The sequence below is a fragment of the Mugil cephalus genome, chromosome 1 (assembly GCF_022458985.1).
Source record: "Mugil cephalus isolate CIBA_MC_2020 chromosome 1, CIBA_Mcephalus_1.1, whole genome shotgun sequence".
NCBI classification, from domain to species: domain Eukaryota; kingdom Metazoa; phylum Chordata; class Actinopteri; order Mugiliformes; family Mugilidae; genus Mugil; species Mugil cephalus.
In genome coordinates this window covers 50,188,384-50,208,281 of record NC_061770.1, presented here as the reverse complement: position 1 = coordinate 50,208,281, position 19,898 = coordinate 50,188,384, and the positions used below count along the sequence as shown (strand labels likewise).

Here is a 19,898-nt window from a genome sequence, read left to right as displayed (position 1 = left end):
TGCACAAAGAATACTTTTACATACCAATGGATCAAATTACAGTTTGTAATGCACTGTGTATAATTGTAGTGACAAAACCAAAAACAATTATCACAACTCTACACTTGCCCATCACTCTGTAAATATTTTGATTTTCTGAACTCCAACTTTATTGTTTCTGGTTCAATCTCACAGACTAGTGGCAGAAGAGCCAATTGTTTTTCTCAGGAAATGGTGGAGACATGAACCAGCTTGAGTGGAAACCTGACTTGAGGTGAATTCTGGTCTCTGGAAATCATAATAACAGCAAACATTATGCGGCTTTTTGTGCCTGTCAAATGTATGTGTCATTTCCTACATTAAAGCCCCATTTTTGTTTGCCATTTCATAGGTGTGCAGAGTGTAATTTCTACATGGAAACGAAAGGAAATAACCGATTTCCTTTTGGAAAGCAATACCCCAACTATTCCAGTCAGAGGATAATGGCTTCACACCACGCCATCCAGAACGTCTGATTCAGTGCCGACTGCAACGGGCTGGCAGCAGCCGATGCAAACGTATCTGAGGATCCATAGGTAGACGCTGCCCGACAGGATGGCAGTTAGGACCAGTAACAAGAGGCTGATGAGTGACTGAGGGCTCGCAGTAAACAGCATGATTTCAGAGGTGTGAATGGAATCATCACCGGATTTCTCAGCTAGAAGAGAAAGAATAGAGAAAAAAAATAGAAAACACACATACAAGAATTTCAAGGGGCAGAGGTGAAGCAGGGTGAGGGACCTGACATGATGCTAGGAACTGCTTCCACTGACTGACTGAGAATGCACAGCCGAGCACTTAGAGACCATGCTTCTAGCACAGCGGTGCTGCTTTGACCTTAATGCTAGGTTAACACAGATACAGCATACAGAATAAGTCTGATCCTTGACAAACAAACATTAAGCATTGTCTACAAAACTGCAGACTTTCTGCAAGTTTTGTTCTTTTATTAAAACAGACATGGGACAGCAACACTAACATCATGCAAAACTATATCTATGGTGGTAGCTGGGAAAAACTTGGGCCACTAAATTTTATGGGATACATGACCAGGAAACCATGGCCATGTCTGAACAAATCTGGTGCTAATCCAGAGAGATACTCTGGTTATTTTCTGAATTAAAAATATGACGACGACAAGGAATCCTCAACGGTTTTAGAGTGCCATCCAAAGAGAATCACGAATATCCATTGATTTCACGATCCATTCTGCTTAAATGACGGGGGCCTTGTGGGAGACACAGTACATTGGGGATAAAGTTTTCTCTGATTCTGATTTAGTAATCATGGAGTTTCTTCAAAGAGGTCAATCAATCAAACATCCCCTGGGATATGCTTTTAGAGTGGCTTAAAACAGTACAGTTTACTGAGGTGTTGGCAAAAAAATAACCAAAAAAAAAAAAAAAGCAGAAGATGAAACAGAATGAAGAAAAACTCAATAACGAGGAAAGGAAAGCAGAATACAGAATATTGTATTAAGCCGTAGGCAGCCTGTATGCTAATAAAAATCCCTGGGTGCAAGCTCAGAGTATCTCAATCAGTGCATTTGAAGTGTATTTGATGATGGCGGGGTGCATGCACAATTCACAGAGCAAGAGGGTGGAGGCAGGTGGTCAAGTAGGCATGCAGCTCATTCGTGCCCCAGGGCCTGCTTGCAGGTTAATACAGCCAAGATAAAATGGGTTCTGTAGCACCCCGTGCTCACACAGGGAGAGACTGGGGCAACAAAAATTGGTTTCTTACTGCTGCAGTGTCAAGCATGCCTAGACTGATGAAAGGTTTATCATATGACAAATCTAGTTGTATGTAGACAATCACTGGCAATACTGTGGCTTCTGATGTCTATTTTATGAGACTGTTGACTATCAATTCTGAATTTTATTTTCAGTTTTGTCATTTTACATTTAATCTTAAAAGCATGGGATTTTAGCCTGAATTCACTTTTAGAATTATGCTTAAGAAAATTATATCCACTCAGAGCCCTCATTTTGACAACTCAACTTGGTCCAAAAAGCGTCAAGCGTGAATAGCCATTTATTTCAGATTTTCTGAAGCAAGACTAAAATTCACCAGAGACTTGAATATCTTTTACTTTAACAGCATGTAGTCTGGAGTAATGTGAACCACTCCTTGTCATGCTCACAGCAGGGCTCAGCGGATGGAAATGTCGGCGCCTCACTTTGTACCTGAGAGAAATATTGGCTACAATAGTAGGGATTGTTTTGAAATTTTGAAGAGATATTCATGATTTCTGAGGGATGAATCCACCTTACTTTTACTTTACTTTTACTTCTTACCTTTAATCCATTTTCAGTTATTATTGGTCAAATAAATCATCAACATCTACATGGACATTCATGGTTCCCAGAGGACTGATATAAGATTTTGGACGGACATTGTTGGATCTTGTAGATCAGTCTTACTTAATTTGGATAATCATTGACTTTTAGTATATTTTCATTTAATGATCAAGTAAATTATGTCCACATTTGCTACATGGACATTCAAGGGACCCAGAAGATGAATGCTACTTACTTTATTTTTAGTTTATTTATTTAATTATTAGTCAAATAAATCATGTCAGCATCTGCTACATGGACATTCATGGTACCTAGATGACATATCTCAATACTACAGATGATTGCTATGAAATTTTGGACAGATGTTTGCGGTATCCAGAAGATGAATCCAGTGTACGTTTGGTAACTGCTTACCTTTGATTTATTTTCAGTTTTATTCAAGAAAACTCTACGCTACATGGACATTCATAGTTCCCAGAGGATTGCTATCAAACTTTGTACTGACATTCAGGTTATCCAGTAAATGAATCCTTCTTACCTTTGGTAACTTTTAATGGCCAAGAAAACTATGTCAGAATCTGCTACATGACCATTCATGGTTCCCAGATGACATATCCTAATTATTAACAGGTTGATGCCACTATAAGTTGTGATTTTAAGGGACAAACCTTTGCAACTATTTCATGGAGTCTAATTGAATTTGGTATGAACATTCATGGCTCCAAGAGACTGACTACTCCCGATATTTCATCTAGCTCCATCTTTGGTTCAGACTTTTTTAATTGTGAAGTTATCATTCTATGGTCCATAGTATGGCGTCACATTTGGATTTCAGCCTTACAGAGTTTCCAGCAGCTTCCTTCCTGACGTATTATATTTGCATATTTGTCACACCTACATATTTCACACCAAATGACAAATTTAAATATAAGACAAAGATAACATGAGTAAACACAAAATGCAGTTTTTAAATTAAGGTTTTTATTATTAGGGAGAAAAATCCAAACCTACATGGCCATGTGTGAAAAGTGATTGCCCCTCCTGTTAAAACACAACTTAACTGTGGTTTATCACACCTGAGTTCAATTTCTCTAGTCACACCCAGGCCTGATTACTGCCATTACTGCCTGTTCTCAATCAAGAAATCACTCCAATACGACCTGTCTGACAAAGTGAAGTAGACCAAAAGATCCTCAGAATCATGCCAAGATCCAAAGAAATTCATGAACAAGTGAGAATGGAAGTAATTGATAACTATCAGTCTGGAAACACCATATAACACCATTTCTAAAATGCTGGGACTCCTTTGAACCACAGTGAAAGCCATTATCTACAAATGGTAGAAACATGGAACCGTGGTGAACCTTCCCAGGAGTGTCCAACTGACCAAAATTACCCCGAGAGTGCAGCGATGACTCACAACAACAACATCCAAAGATCTGCAGACCTCACTTGTCTTAGTTAAGGTCAGTGTTCATGACTCCACCATAAGAAAAAGAGTGGGAAAAAATGGCTCATGGCAGAGTTCAAGACCAAAACCACTGTTAAACAAAAAGAACATAAAGGCTCGTCTCAGATTGGCAAGAAAACATTTTGATGATCCCCAAGACTTTGGAGAAGATACCAGACAAACCAGACAAAATCTGAACTTTTTGGAAGGTGTGTGTCCTATTATATCTGATGTAACAGTAAGACCGCATTTCAGAAAAAGAAAATCATAGCACCAGTAATGGTGGTAGTGTGATGGTCTGGTGCTGCTTTGCTGTTTCAGAACCTGAAAGACTTGCTATGATAAATGGGACCATGAATTCGGCTGTATACCAAAATTCGGCTGTCTAGCAGCTGACTGGTGCTGAATGGCTAAGCAGTCCGCAGCCGTGGCAAGAAAACGGAGGCAAAAACTTGGGCGTGGGAGAAGATCAGTGAGGCTATGGAAGAAGACTATTGATTGGCTCTGAAAAGGTAGGAAACAGAGCCAGAGGGCCTGTGGCTGGGCTGTCCAATCACCAGACCAGAAGTCGCTGAGGTAGTGAAACAACTCCTTGGAGACGAGTATTTTAGGTCTCCGGATGTTGTAGGGATGTCCTGGCTGACACGCCTCGGCAATATCGCATAGAAATAGGGGGCAGCGAGTCTACAGTGGCAGACCAGGGTGGTGGTCCCCATCTTTAAGAAGGTGGACCAGAGGGTGTGTTCCAGCAATAAGGGATCACACTCCTCAGCCTCCCCGGGAAAGTGTATGTGCTAAAAAAAGAGGGTCCGTTCAACAGTCGAACTTCAGATTGAGGAGGAACAATGCCGTTTTCGTCCATGAACCAGCTCTTAACCCACATGAGAGGGTAAAGAGTGAAAGGAGCAAGAGTTTGGTCCATGTAGTCGACTGTAAGTTGGACTCATTCCTCGTGAGGGTTGGACACCGCCAGGGCTGCCCTTTGTCACTGGTCCTTTTCATAACTGTTATGGACAGAATTTCTCGGTGTAGTCAGGTGGTATCAAGAGGGTATCAAGTTCAGAGGATTTCATTCCTGCTTTTTACAGATCCTCCCACCCTCATCGAACCACAACCTCCAGCTTTTGCTGAGGCAGTTCTCAGCCAAATGTGAAGTGGCTGGAATATCAACAGATGGAACGGGAGCTGAGCAGAAAGGCGAAGCTTTCAGTTTAGCAGTCACAGATACAAGTGGTCAAAATGAGTCTCCAATGCAGGGTGGCTCAGCCTTAGAGATAAGGTAAGGAGCTCGGTCACACAGGAGGAGCACGCTCCTCAACATTGAGAGGATTCAGTTGAGGTGGTTTGGAGATCTAGTAAGAATGCCTCCCATTAGAGGTGTTCCGGGCATGTTCTGCTGGCAGGAGGCCTCTGGAGGGATGGAGGGATTATATCTCCTGTTTGGCCTGGAAGCACCTGGGGATTCATCCAGAGGAGCTGTTAGAAGTAGCTGAGGAGAGAGCTGACTGGACTTCTCTGCTGAAGCTGCTGAAGCTGTTGACCCCGCGACCTGGACCTGCATAAACGGGGGAACGACGAAAACAACAACGACGGCATGACCTTAAAAAGACGGCTCTTGCTCGAAAACCCCTCAGTGTGGCTGAACTACAACAATGCTGCAAAGATGAACAGGTCAAAATTTCTCCACAGTGCTGCAAACGACTCATTACAAATGATCACAAATGCTTGACTGCAGTAATTGCTGCTAAGGGTGGCCTAACCAGTTATTAGGTTTAGAAGGCAATCAATTCTTCACACTGGGTCGTGTAGGTCTTTTGTTTTCCCTTAATACCAAAGAAACCCTGCAAACCCTCCATGTTTCCTTGTGTTATCTTTGACTAATATTCACATTTGTTTGATAATTTGAAACATTTAAGTGTTTTAAGTGATTTAAGAAATCAGGAAACTCAGGAAATCAGGATCACTTTTTCATACCATTGTATATATTTCACAGGACCCCATTGCTGCTTGAATTAGTGAAGTCACTAATGGTGGTCTGAATTCTCAATCTTTATGATCTTTCTTATTCACAACGATCTACAAAAGCATTGCAAGGAGGCAGAAACCCTCAATCTAAACAAAAAGTCCAGATTTTTTTCAAAATCAATAAATATCAGCAGATTGTTGAGCAACCTGTTGAGTTAAAAAGTCTTCACTCACGTCTTGCGAAGTGAAGAATCAGCAGAAGACAGATGAAGACCCAAACAGCAGCCACTGACTTCATGTTGGATCAATTCACTGGGAAGACAGAAAATATTTACACTGGCGTCTTGTCTTATAAATGTAACTGAAAAAGAATGACAGAATCAAATTCACACAGAGTTTGAATGCTAATTTCTAATTAATTTATGCAAACACAGTTCATGTCCTTAACATAGTGTGGATGCTGCATGTTTAACTAACCTGTGGCTACACAAAAAAGAGCATGATAGGTGATTACCACTGCTACCTTTAGGAACACAGGAGACACAAGGAACAGATGGGCTGTTGTTTGGATTCGCTGATAAGATAAGCCATCTATTTGTAATTCAGATAGAGCTGCGATGAAAAAACTTGAAATGCCAGAGAGACAAGAATCTATTAAAGATCTTTTTGAATGATAATGTTTTTTAAATGATGATAAAAGGCAACGTACACCAAATCTCCTCGAATCACTCTCAAACCTGGTGAAGCCCCTTACACAATAAAGGTGTGAAAAAACAAAAGACTTTCTTTACTTTTCTTCGCATATTCAAACAAGGTGTGAAACAGAAGAGTGCAAAAGAATCAAACTACAATGCTGGAAGAAAGACAATAAAAATGAGAACATTATTTTTTTTTTCTAAAATGTCAAGGTCTTTCCTCCCAACTCACAGAACAAAGCCTCTCGTTGTTTCCAGTCCTCTAAGGTGCAACAGGTCTCTCAACTGGAAAAACAACAGAAAACATCAGTAATCCATTCCCTCGAGGAAGAACCGAGGAAGGCAAATCAATTCAGCCAGCATCTGCTCACGCGTCAACCGCCTCTCTGTGTGGAGGGACTGCCAGCGACCCCTATTACTGATGCAGGGGATCCAAGAAGACAGCACCTCACCTCCCTCTCTCAGCGTTATGCTCATTTCCTCCCCTTCTCCCACTGATATCGGCCAGTGGATTATAACACGAATGGAGAGCAGCAGGAATAAAAAGAGTTCTGAAATAAAAAAAAACATTAAGAGAGAGCAAGAGAGAGGGGGTGGGGGGAGCACAGAAGCCCAAAAATAGCAGCCACTAGGCCAATTTAAAAAAAAAAAAAGAGAGAAAAAAAAACAGCTCCAACACGTTTCCCTCCTACACCAGCGGGAGTGAAGAAGGCTTAAAGAGAAGAGCTAGGGGGAGAGAGATGCAACACAGAGGAAATAAATGCAACATTGGGACTGCATATGAATATACTGTGTCCATTTCATTTGAACACAAACATTTAAAAATGTAGCTTGTTGCTCCCTCTAGTGGCTCTGACAGATAAAGATGCACATTTCAAGAGGACATGGCATGAAACCTTCTATAGTGGCATAAAAATCAAAAGGCTTTCAAAGGTATGGCCATTTTTTTTTGTTTATAAATAGGCATTTTGCTCCACTTTGCTTGCTACCGTTTAGTGCGCCTATTTTTTTTTACCACCTTCGCAGCTAGATTTCAGCACGCCATAATACTCACTGGAAATATATCAGAAGAATTACACGCTGTAAGCTGCATTTACAATTAAAGGTCCCACCCTCTGAAGCTCACTAAACACTTTCAGATGCAGCAGAAAAGATGCGCATTTCAACGGGGAAAGAAGAGACGTTTCAAAACTTTCTATTTCAGCCCTTCAAATAAGAAAGCTGCCACTTTGAAAAGTGTAATGGGTTTTGACTGAATACTCTGTTTAGCTCCACCCACATTTAATAGCTTCGTAGCTAGGTTTCAGCATGCTGCGTCAAAAGGTAAGCTATGTATGGTCATATGTTCTGCAGAAACAGCAGTTTAGACCATAACAACAATATATAGACAAAAGGAAAGAAATATAAAACCAAAGCAGATTTATGTTTTATGAATGTTCAACATTAATTGAAGTACCTACGATTTAGATATTGGGTGATATTGGGTGATTTTTCCAAATATTCCCAGTGAATCCCCTCTGGAATCATATATAGTGTAGATCTCCAGGCAGAGAGTCCTATGTGTTAAGGCGAGGGGCCACTGTGGATCATCCCACAGATACTTGATCAGTTTGGGATCTAGTGAATTTGGAGGCCGGGTCAACACCTTGTTCTGTTCTTCATGTTTTTTTGAGTTGTTCCTAAAACATTTTTGTGTGTGTGTCTGTGTCAGGCTGCATCCTGCTGGGGATGGCTGCTGCCATCAAGGAGTGTCATTGCTATGGGATGGGGGTGCCTGGTCTGGTCTAGGTGGGTGCTACATGTCTAAGTAGTATCCACATCTCTGCATTAAAACACTTGCATCCCCATCAAAGAGGGAACTCCGACAGGCTGAGATAGAACATTAGTCAAGCTGAAGGAGAACAACTTGGCAGAACAAAAAGAACACACCTGCTGCATCTGACAGTCTTTCATTATGACTGCACACCTTTATCTACGCTGCAAAACAGCTGTATGTGAGAAATGAGAAAACTGATGGACAGACACAAATGTAACGGCGGCTAGGATGAAGTGAAATTTATTTTTACTTCACTCTCTCTGTTGTGTATAATCGCAGACAAATTAAACTCCATGAAAACTGATTTGCTCGTTTAACAAAAAAAAAAAACAAGTAACGATTATCTGCTTATACAACATTCAGATTATTTACATTTACTTACAATTGCTTGCGCAAGAGCAAAAATGAAAAAAGAACAATATCAACACGTATTTGCAGACTGCGATTAACGATAAGTGCGTGACCCTTTGAAGATAGTTAAGCGCTTTCATGTGACGAGTTGAAATTTCCCACATAACCATCTGTGTTGACAATCTGTCAGGAAACATATACTGATAAAATAACCTACAGCAGTAACCCGGTAAATGAAGAGCAATTTATATGTGAAAAAACATGTCTTGTGTGAGTTGAGAAAACAGAAAAAAGAGTCAACAGCCACACTGGAGGATGTAATTAGCCCTTAATGCTATCACCAACATAATTAAATGCTAAAACCACCAACGCCAACACTATGATAGATCCAGAAACCTTAAAGAAAGGCAACTGGACTTGTGGAGTTTTTTTGAGACAAGCAACTTCTTCAGTTCTTAAGGACTGGTGAGGAGTAGGGGGTATAAATCTTGATGTTTGGCATATGTGATGTTTGACACCATTTAATTAAGCAAGTTAGCATGCTAATCATTGCAAATCATCACTGAAGATAAAAGCTGCCTTCAAATGGCACTGGTAACCTTGTGCTTACATAAACATTCTTGGCATCCAAGTGGTAACATCAGCCTTTAGTTATGAGGAATCTGCTGCTAGCCAGCTGTTGCTGTCCGGAAGGTACCGAAGCTAACAGTCTAGGAAGCTAGCATGACTTTCACAAATAAATGGCGTCCTCTTGTGGTATTTGTCTTAATTTGGTACATGTCGTTTTTAGAAATGGTCAAGGCCAGGTTGTTAGTTTGTTAGATAAGTGTTAACCTCTCTGGTAAACGACTTCTTGTGACAAGTTCCACTAACCTTTCATCTGAAGGTGACAATAATGTAGGAAATTCAAACATTATAATAATAAGATAAGGCTATTGAGAATATTGACATTTTCCTCGGCTGTATTAAAGAAAACTATACAACTAAATTACAATTATAAGCCACCTCCACCATCACTGGAACTGTTAGCATCACCCTACAAAAAATAATTATGGTAGTGAATAATGAAAGGGCTGTTGATGTGGACGTCTCTTGTAAAAACAGTTGAATATTTTGTGTTAAAATATTTGACAAATGATGGCGCTTGAGGACTGGTTAGCAGAAATGGAATGTAGTATTAATGGTTATGTTGTCATTAGTGTTTAATCGTCTGTTACTATGAACCACACACTGTGGCTCACTTTTACCCTGACCTGGACGGCTGACGTAGAGGTATTTAATTGGTTAAAATCTGAAGCTCTTAACCACTAAGTGGCACTTATCACAGTTTCGCAAACATGAAATAATTGATAAGTTGGGAGTTTTGACCAAAGCAGAACTGCCACAACACTGAGGAATATGAATGGAATGTTGCTAAACAGAACATTTGAAAAGCACCTTAAATATTTTTAAACTAGTACGGTTAACATCGGCTAACTGTCTTTTATGTTCTTTGGATTTTACTGGCCCATTGGTATGTTTCGTGGCACATACTATCTCATTAACCTGTGTGTTTATATGCCTCCGAGCTAACAGAACAGCAATGTAAAGAAAATCAGGACTAGCTTATGACACCCTTGCTCAACAGCGCCACATGTGGCCAAAAACTTGTAAGAGTTCCTTTAAGCGCGGTCTTCTTTGAATGGACTGAAACCATAGTTATGTTTTGTTTTTCACTAATACAGAACAAATACAACCATCTGAGGTTGATTTTCTACCGACTGCTCCAAGAAAACAAGAAGAACAAACAGAACTTCAAAATGTTCAAACAAAAGACAGACAATTTTCAAATGCTGCAGTGCCTCCGATAAATGTCTTTCATTATCTTACGGAAAAGGTTTATTTTCGTTTTTCTTTCAACACCTTAAAGCATTGTATAAACTGCCACAGAATTGATTTTTGTGATGAAAGAACACACTTTTGAATACGTTTTTTTTGTTTGTTTTCTCATAGAAGTGATTTTGTTATTTCTTTTTAAAAAAATAAGATTTTCCTGAAACCTCCTTAGAACAATAAAAAAGCTTTCACTTCTTCAGACTTTCCTTATTTTGAAATAAAAACAGTTTTAATCAAACTCTCTGAAGCAAAGAGAGCGAAGTGATGGGCAAAGAATGGAATTCAACTTTTAAGTTACATCCTGTTAAATGTTAACGAAGTAATCTCCATCCTCCTCTAAGTCTCCGTCCAGTCTCTCAGTTCAGACTCAGTCTTCGCGTCGCTGTTTGAACGAGGAGCATCCGGAACATCCACCAAGTCCCTTCTCTTTCACGTTGTAGTCGAAGCGAGGCAGGACAAGGACGCTGGCGTCCTGTTCACTCTTGGTGGCGTCGCTCAAACCTCTCTCTTCCTCCGCAGACATGATGCTTTTCACCAAACATGTCATGGCTGCATCGATGTTGGTGTTGTCCTGAAGAGAAAAGATGAAGGTCAAGGGCTGGTGAAAGATGACGGAGGAAACTGTGAAAGCAGCATGGGTGTATTGAAGCATTTTCAGGTTGCTTTTGTAAAAATAAAGGTGAGACATTTTGCTCAACAGCATTTGCTAAAAGCTCAGACCAATCTGGAGGTCTGTTTCGGATTGAGACAGAAAGCCAAAACACAGAGGAAACTGGTGACTGGTGAGAAAGTTCTTTGAAGGAGGACATAAAATGGGAGATTGAGTGTGCAAAGATTTTTCATGGTGAAGTAGACCAAGCTGTGTTTCCAGCCTCCTGTTTCAAATGTAGACTAATTGAATAAGTAGATAAAAAATAAATCTAATCATACAAATGGAATACATCTCTTTAACCTATCTAAGGCTCTCAATGAATTTACCAATTTGACTCATGCTAAGCTTTTCTATTTTTAGCAGCCCGGCAACGAGGAGAGTCTTTAAAAACTTCACTACCCACAGTACATGGCATTTAACATGACGCTTACTTGAGTCACACTTTCTCCTAATTACAGCCCAGAGGGAGACGTTCTATGTGGACAGATTTTTATCTATCTATCTATCTATCTATCTATCTATCTATCTATCTATCTATCTATCTATCTATCTATCTATCTATTGATCAAAGAGTTGATTTTTTTTATGAATTAATAATGTCAAAGGCAACATTTTAAATGTCATTTTTGTCTGAGTAACAATCAATAAAAAATGAAAGCTCACGAAGGGAAACAGAGAAAGCAGAGAAGCTGAGATCAGAGAATGCTTAAAAAGTCATTTAAAATGATTAACAAATTTTTAAAATTGTTGCAGTTGTTAATTAAACAGGTGTCGGGCGAAGCTTTAAAAGTCACTTGAAGATAATTGGAAGAAAGAGCGGCTAATTAAAAAAGCTTGTGAAACAGAGAGTTAATCAAGAATGCACTGAGAAAACAAGCCACAGCTGCTGTTGGGGGAGAAGGTCGGTGTAGACAATGAGACAAAAACAGAAGATAACGACGCCTTGCCTTGGCTGAGGTTTCGTACCAGCCGACAAAGCCGTACTCCTGGGAGAAGTTCTCCAGTTTGGGCAGTTTGGGGCACAGACCCTGACGACGTTGGTCACACTTGTTGGCTAAGAGGACGGCTGGAACTGGCCTCCCATTGCTCAGGGCAACCTGATGAAACCCAGGAGAAGACCAATAAAGACACACAATTAAACACTGTAATGAATAATACACCATAACAGGTCAAAGAGGCTGACTCAACAAATGGGGTCTTGTTTTGTATTCAGAGAACAAAACTGTTCCAATTCATTCACTGTAATTATAATATCATACGTTGTGATATTTTCATGAGCTGACTTTGTAGTTTCCTCATATTTCCTTTCTAACTATGTTGCACTGGTGACCCTTGAATACAAACTATCCCATAAATCTGACCAATAACAAAAGTGTTGTTCAGACGCTGAAACGTTAATGGAAACTAGATGAAAAATTAGTTTAGCCTTCTAGTCTTAATTTTGTATTGCTTGGTTCACTCCTTTAGCACCAAATAGCAGACAGACGTGGTTAGCAACCACCTAGCAAACACAGTAGATCGTTTAGAAGCTGGTAGGGACCAAAATCTGAGCTAAAAGAGTTTTGTCTAGAAACATACAAATGTTGCTCTTAATGGATGTTTCTTTCTCTCCTTGTATTTTGAAATGAACTATGTTCCACCATTGTATGAACTTGACCACAGTACAGAAGTTTAAAAATAAATGGAGCATGTAATGTTACATGGTCGCATGTAAACTCTATTTGACTGTCTTTACATTTACTGTCCTTATTCATTCTCCCTGCTCCATACACTGTATGAAGACGGACAAAGGAACGACTTCTCAAAAATGAAGCCAAAGCAAGTAGAGCTCCCCCTGGTGACTGGCTGCAGTGTAGGTCATAAGCTCCACCTCCTCCATGTTAGTGGATGAGACTTGGGTGGAACAAAAACACTAAAGTACACGTCAAATTATTTATTTTTTTTCAATGATGGTTTCTGTCATTTTAGGTAGTTAACATAATACCACTACATTTTTCTGATAAATTTAGTTTTGGTTAGTTATTTCACCCTATAGGATATCACACACAGGGTGTGGCATGATGATGATGACAATAATCCAGTACTGTGCAAATTCTGGCTCCAAACTGTCAAGACGGTGCTGCCCATACATTTACATCTCAGGGTCTTGTAAAACTTGCTTTCTTCATGACTAAACCCAGAAATAAGCATAAAAGATTTTACTTCAAGAACCTTTGAAGTTACTTCGATATTAATCAAATATCATACGTTTATTACCTCAACTAGTAAAAGTATATTGGAGCCAACATACGTCTACCATTCGAGGTAATAAACAAGAAACATTTTAAGTGTGAACAGTGGAAAATATGGAAACAATGCAACAACCTGTACTCACTTGCAATGGTTGGCTGGTTGGTTTTAGACTAAAGAAACTGACATCAGTATTTGTCTCCTAACTTCTTTTCACTCCTTGTATCTTGTTCTACCTCATTCCTTCCCTCTCTCCTTCACCACCCCCTGCCTAAGCTCATCCTTCATTTACCTTCGAATCCAGGTCTCCTTTCCACTTAAGGACAGCCTGAAACGTGGACAGCCTGGTCATGTCGAAGACGACCAGCGCCCCAACTGCTTCTCGGTAGTAAACGCGGGTCATGTTGCCATAGCGTTCCTGCCCTTTAAAGGACAAACAGAAGAAAAAAACAGTTATTTTTCTGTAGACATTTTAAACAGACGCCCTGACATCTGATTAAGATTTAATTATCATACTCTAATGTGATCAGAACTACAAAGAAGCATATCTCAAAAACAATTTTGTATAACATTGGCCGAGTTCATGCTCAACAATACGTTTTGTGTTGCATGTAAGTGTGTGTTTGTGTGTGTGTGTGTGTTTGTGTGTGTGTGTGTGTGCGTGTGTGTGTGTGTGTTTGCGTGTGTGTGTGTAACTGAATATATGAATACGTCTCTATCCTGGTGACTAACTTCCTCCGCATGATCCTAATATAGAGGTGAATCAGCATCTGATACACACACGAGAAAGACAAACAGCTGATACGTAGGAACTGGACTTACGTCCCCGAGCTCCAAACAAACAAGCTGTCTGAGAGCTGTCCTAAGTACAGATGCTATCATTGTGTTTTGAAGAGAGAAAGAGCCTCTTTCTCAACAGTATGTGTGCAGGGCTATTGGTGCCAGGACAGAAATCAACACCAACACTGACCAGTCTGTCAGAACGTAAAAAGTCAGTCCAGACAAGTCACCATACAAGTTTGCAACAATTTTTAGGCAGAAGCATGTTAAGTTAAATGAACATTTTGACACCTGAGAACATGTGCTTAAATACTTTCTTGCTAATAAATGTTAAATGTGAAGCAACAGTTTAGCTTAGCTTATCTTAGCTTGGCATGAATGGTGACTTCACATTGGCCTCTGGTTAATGTGTTAAAAAGAACATGTAAAGGGTGCCCTCTTGTGGTATTCACAAACATGGAAGTGGAAATCTTCAATAAAGATTGAAGTTTACGAGTTGTGACGTGTTTGCTGAAGTGTCGGAGGTGGATTGTAAGACGATGTATTGAAATATATTGTGATTTGCCTGCTGAGTGTATTCCTTTGTAATTTTGTAATGTGTCAAAGGAAAATGTTGATATTCCCAATGGCCTAATTTTTTTGTTTCCTGGTGTAATACTTGAGGTTGAGCACTTTAGCAATACTTGAAAAGTGACTCTCTGACAGCGTAGCTAGCTAAGCTTAGCCGTTTTGTTGTTCATACTTAGGGTGACCAGATTTGAGTTTGTGAAAAGGCAGATGCTTCAGTGGGGGAGGACACACACAGAGAAGAACAACACAAATTCTATGTAGACATGTTTGAGGCTCCAGTAGAACAAAGTTTTTACACTTTTTTAAGTCTCAAAAAGGGGACGTGTCCAGGAACAAAAAGGACATCTGGTCATCCTATCATAGTGTGGACACATTATAAGTTGCTTGGTTGTTATTCTGCTAAACTTAGCTTTAGTGGCTTCTAGACTCCCAAGTTGCCACAGTCACCTAGTGGCAGTGTTCATCTAGCTTAGAGCGATAGTTACCACTTGAATGCCACATATTTTGTGTGAAGCTAAGTTTAGATGAGTGACTACTGGTTGAAGCCTGATATTTACTGTACGTTACATGAGTGGGACAAACCCTGACGTCTAATTCATGGCTAACACTTGATATCTCAATTACAAGATTTTCTTTGCAAATGGCTAGCTGTTTTTCTGTCCTTTATGCTAAGCTAAGCTAACCCAATTGATTCTAATATGTACATTGATATTTACCTGTTTCTTTTAGTATAATAGGCCTTAGGGTTCAAAAACAGTTAAAATTTATTCATTCTTAAGACTACAAGCTAGTAGTCAATGCAAAACTTCCACTGTACATCTGACAACTTAATTCTGAATTAAGGTGTTATAACTTGACAAATGTCTTGCACATCATATAAATGATCAGATTGTACAGGCATAATGTTATTTTGTGATTTAGTAAAAGACAATAACAAACATAAAATAACCCATTTTTGACATACCAAAAGTGCTCTCTAGTATAAGTTTTCAAAGGTCAGGACAATTTGCAACACCAATAAGGCCACTAGCTCCACTAAGCCGGTTTAAAGTCCACCTGGCTAACAGCCCCAGCCACACATCTTCATGCAAATGACGGCACTAATCAGCTGTCACGTGACTCAACACAGAGGACACAGTGAGGCTGGAAAACTATTGTGTCTGGGTGAATTTTAAACAAACATGTACATTTTGTGTACATGTTTGCAGAAATGGAGACACTTTTTTCTTCTTCTTCTTTTTTTTTGGCGGTCACTTCTTATGCATCATCATTGTTGGATGTGTCAGCAAAATGCAGCCAGTGAGTGTGAAACCGTTTAGGTATTTGCTTCTTGCATGTATAGTACTTTACTTACATAGTACAAGTTTTCTGTGATGAGTTTTCTGCAGCCCAAATGGACAAAAAATAAGTACATTTTGAAATACATTGCAGTTTAGAGACTCAGCACAAGCTACAATCATATTTATTACAAGATGATTTTACAAACTGATTTCAAGGTGTGTAGCTACCTGCAAAGCAATGGTGGAGTGTCACTAGCATATTCAGGTATTTGTATTTCACTTGAGTATTTCCAAATTGTACTTCTGCTTTAGGGAGGAAATTACTCCACTATGTTTACCCAATACCATGGCAAGTAAATATAGTTACCTCCACCTCAACTAGCTACAACATGAAAATTCTGTTTAACTATTTATAGTCACAATTAAAATAAAATATATAATTATATAATATGGAGTACACATTGCTGATAATACTCATGTACTTGTCCTGAGGTGCCATTCTGAACACGAGATTCTAGCATGTAAGGGTACAAGCTTATACTGTTAAATATTTACTTTTATTTATATAAAATGTAACTGCTGGGATTATTTATATTTAGACACTTAGGTCATTAAAAACGAACATATTTAGCCTATATTCAAGCATATCTTAAAGACTTCTTAAAGACGTTTCATCCAAGTAGCTTCTCCAGTTCTAAATGACTGGTGGGGGTTTGGGTTTTTTATTTGGATTATCACCCGAATTAGAGGCCTTTGCTCAGATTAACCCAGGTGATGTCCTCTTTTTTCAAGATTGGTGGTCCTATTATGAGACATGTGATCATAACCTAATCACCTAAATAAATCCTATATGTTATGATAGCATTTCTACATTTCTTAAATTAGGACAATTTCTCCTTAGCATTAACCCGCCTCATGAACAAATTTCTTTACACGTGATTATGACCTCAATCAGATGATGCGCTATTGTTTATAGATGGGTTAGATAAGACCACATTTTGAGTTTTAAGAATGATCAGATAAATGTGCTGCCTAGTAGAGGATTCAGAATAATATATGCATGAGCTATATTTGGTGGTGCATGTGTGTGTAAGCATCACTAAGATGCTGCAGCATGCTAAAGGATCATAATGGGGGGATTTAGGTCATTAGGACAACAGTTGCCCATGTTTCAGCTTTGGTTAATGGCTGCACCATTGCCTGGATGACTGAGAACCGTCACAGACTTAACTCCATTAGGTAGAAAGAGAATGGTGCAATATTGTCCTGAAAAGTAGCACTAATATAGAGATAATCAAGTAAAATGATCTCCAGATTATAATTAACTGCATTAATTCATACACGTGACTCCATTCCATCACTCTATTTAGTGCCATAACTGAACAATTCAGGAGTTTAGACTTGTAAATCATATGCAACCAAGACATTTTGCATGAGAGTTTTATTTTACTTCCAATTTTGTCTTGTTTATGGCCTCTGTCACATCCCATCATGTTGTAATATAACTACAGATAAGGGTCAACAGGAACTATCCTTTAAATAAAGTTGGGTTATCAAGCTGATATCGCAATCAGGATGCGGTCAGGCACACTTTTACGCACCGGCGATGTCCCACAGCTGCAGACGCACCACCGTTTTGTGATCCCAGTTGAGCACTTTGAGGGCGAAGTCCACTCCGATGGTGGCGCGGTAGTGCTGGGAGAACACCTGGTGGACGTAACGCTTTATAATGGACGTCTTTCCCACTCCCAGGTCTCCGATCACCAACACTTTGAGCAGGCGTTCGTGCTGCATCGTTGCTCCGGCTGACAGAGCGCTCGTTAGAGAGGGGGAAAAAAAGAAAAAGAAAAGAACGAGTGATGGCACGGTGATGTCTCCAATTATTGGTTCCGCATGAAGAGCAGCTGCAGAATTCAGAGGAGCTTTACCAGGTCTGGGCTCGTGTACAAGCAGACAGCTGATAAATAGAGTGATACGTAGGAATATCAAGGTTCCAAGGCATATTTTGCAGAAAAATAAAAAGCGCTTTGTAATCCCAATGTATGAGGCAAAAGTATGAACCTTGGTGTTAAAATGTTAAGCACAATTTAACATAGTAGTTCTTTAAATGATGCAAAAGGAGTTCTCAAAGAAAGTGTAGGTTATGTTAGATCAGAATCCACCACTGTGCGTCAGCTCCGTTCAAATGCTGTCCTGCGCAAAGTTTGTGAGTCTGAAAAGGAGACTTGTCGGATGTAAAACGCTGTCGTGGCGGACTTTAAAAAAAAAAAGTAGAAAAAAGAAAAAAAAAAGAAACAAAAAAAAAAGGCGAAGTGCTGTTATCAGTTTAGCCTGCGGTTTGTGTGCTCAAGCTGCTCCTCCTGCATGCCGTTTGGTCCGCTGCCATGTCCCCAGAGAAGAAACTGCGGCGAGAAGTCTGTCAGCAGTTTGAACAGGAGCTGTCTGTCTGTCCGGACGGTGCGGACGACAACGCCCCCGCTCTGTTAGTGTCAGTGTGTGTGTGTGTGTGTGTGTGTGTGTGTGTGTGTGTGTGTGTGTGTGTGTGTGTGTGTGTGTGTGTCGTTCTCGTTTTAACTACACTATGGGAACCATACGTAACCTACGGTGCAACAACTATAGAAAACATGTAAACATAGAACGTGCAAACGTTTACATTTGAAAAGGAGGATAAAAAATAGATATGTCAAAAAATATCAGAATCAGAATCGGAATTACTTAACTGATCACAGGGAGAAATTACTTTTGTTACAGCAGCTCCGACTCAAAGTGTACCAGTGTTCAGGAGAAAGAGCAGTGTAGGCAATAAGAATAAGTAAAAGTAAGTAGACAATTATAGTCAGAAAACACGCATCAATGTAAAGAATATAAGAAATATATATAACAATATGTACAAGCATAAGTGAACCTGTGTTCCCAGTTGTTGCGTGGGGTACATTTAATATGGGGTAGGCTATTACACAGTGGCAAATTATTGCACAGAAATTATTACACATGGTGAGTCCAGAGTCCAATAATATATAAGGAAATACTGTATGTACAAGAATATGAAAATAAAGTGAACATGAATTATTGTACATTATCAATATGAATATGGTTATAAATGTGGGTTATTGCACATGGTAAGTCCAGAGTCCAATAGTATACAAGGAAATATGTACAATATATAAAAAGAAAGTGAACTTGAGTTATTGTAGATTATCAGTATTAATATGGTTATAAATATGGGTTATTGCACATGGTGAGTCCAGAGTCCAATAATATACAAGGAAATGTGTATAAGTATGTGAAAAGAAAGTGAACTTGAATTATTGTACATTATCATTATAAATATGGTTATAAATATGGGTTATGCACACACAGACTGAGGAGTTGTACAAGTTAATGGCCACAAGCAGGAATGACTTCCTGTGGCGCTCTGTGGTGCATCGTGGTGAAATCAATCTGGTGCTGAAAGAACTCCTGAAAGAAACAGCACGTCATGGGGTGGGTTCGACTTGTTGTCCAGGATGGTTTTCACTTGGTGAAGCATTTTCCTGTCTGACACCACCGTCAGGGGGTCCAACTTCACTCCCACAACGTCACTGGCCTTGCGTATCAGTCTGTTCAGTCTGTTGCTGTCTGCTTCCCCCAGCCTGCTGCCCCAGCATAGAAGACAGCACTGGCTACCACCGACTCGTAGAACATCCTGAGCATAGTCCTACAGATGTTAAATGACTCTGGCCCTTCCTGTACAGGGTGTCAGTGTTATTTCCCCAGTCCAGCTTATTGTCAATGTAAAAACCAAATACTTGTAATCCTGTAATATTTGATGGCAACAGGGGTCACCTGCACCTTGGTCCTCCTCAGGTCCACCACCAATTGCTTAGTTTTTGTCACACTTAGCTGTATATGGTTCTGCTCATACCTTGTGACAAAGT

The 19,898-nt window shown here is 39.7% G+C and overlaps 1 protein-coding gene and 1 long non-coding RNA gene across 3 annotated transcripts; both read right to left on the bottom strand.

Annotated features, from left to right (window-relative positions):
- Nucleotides 1-327: 327 nt before the first annotated feature.
- On the bottom strand, nt 328-7,381 carry LOC125021066. 2 transcript variants are annotated; one of them, XR_007114305.1, is made up of 4 exons: nt 6,881-7,381; nt 6,661-6,713; nt 5,968-6,045; nt 328-676 (listed from the first exon to the last, which is right to left on the bottom strand). It is a non-coding gene; the product is annotated as an uncharacterized LOC125021066 (long non-coding RNA). The 2 variants fall into 2 exon arrangements; XR_007114304.1 differs by having other exon boundaries at nt 6,661-7,381.
- Nucleotides 7,382-8,458: 1,077 nt separating this feature from the next.
- zgc:162171 (uncharacterized protein LOC565931 homolog) lies at nt 8,459-18,500 on the bottom strand. The gene is made up of 4 exons (XM_047606356.1): nt 17,583-18,500; nt 13,644-13,774; nt 12,070-12,219; nt 8,459-11,041 (listed from the first exon to the last, which is right to left on the bottom strand). The coding sequence occupies exons 1-4, from the start codon at nt 17,773-17,775 to the stop codon at nt 10,838-10,840; spliced, it is 678 nt and encodes a 225-aa protein (XP_047462312.1). The 5' UTR covers nt 17,776-18,500; the 3' UTR covers nt 8,459-10,837.
- Nucleotides 18,501-19,898: the final 1,398 nt, after the last annotated feature.

Bases quoted from the DNA above. Each gene is read 5' to 3' on its own strand.
- zgc:162171 (XM_047606356.1), bottom strand. From the start codon at position 17,775: ATGCAGCACGAACGCCTGCTCAAAGTGTTGGTGATCGGAGACCTGGGA. The intron at 13,775-17,582 runs GTGCGTAAAAGT...TGTCCTTTAAAG, and splicing joins GCAGCTGTGGGACATCGCCG to GGCAGGAACGCTATGGCAAC. The intron at 11,042-12,069 runs GCAAGGCGTCGT...TTTTCTCTTCAG, and splicing joins GGTACGAAACCTCAGCCAAG to GACAACACCAACATCGATGC.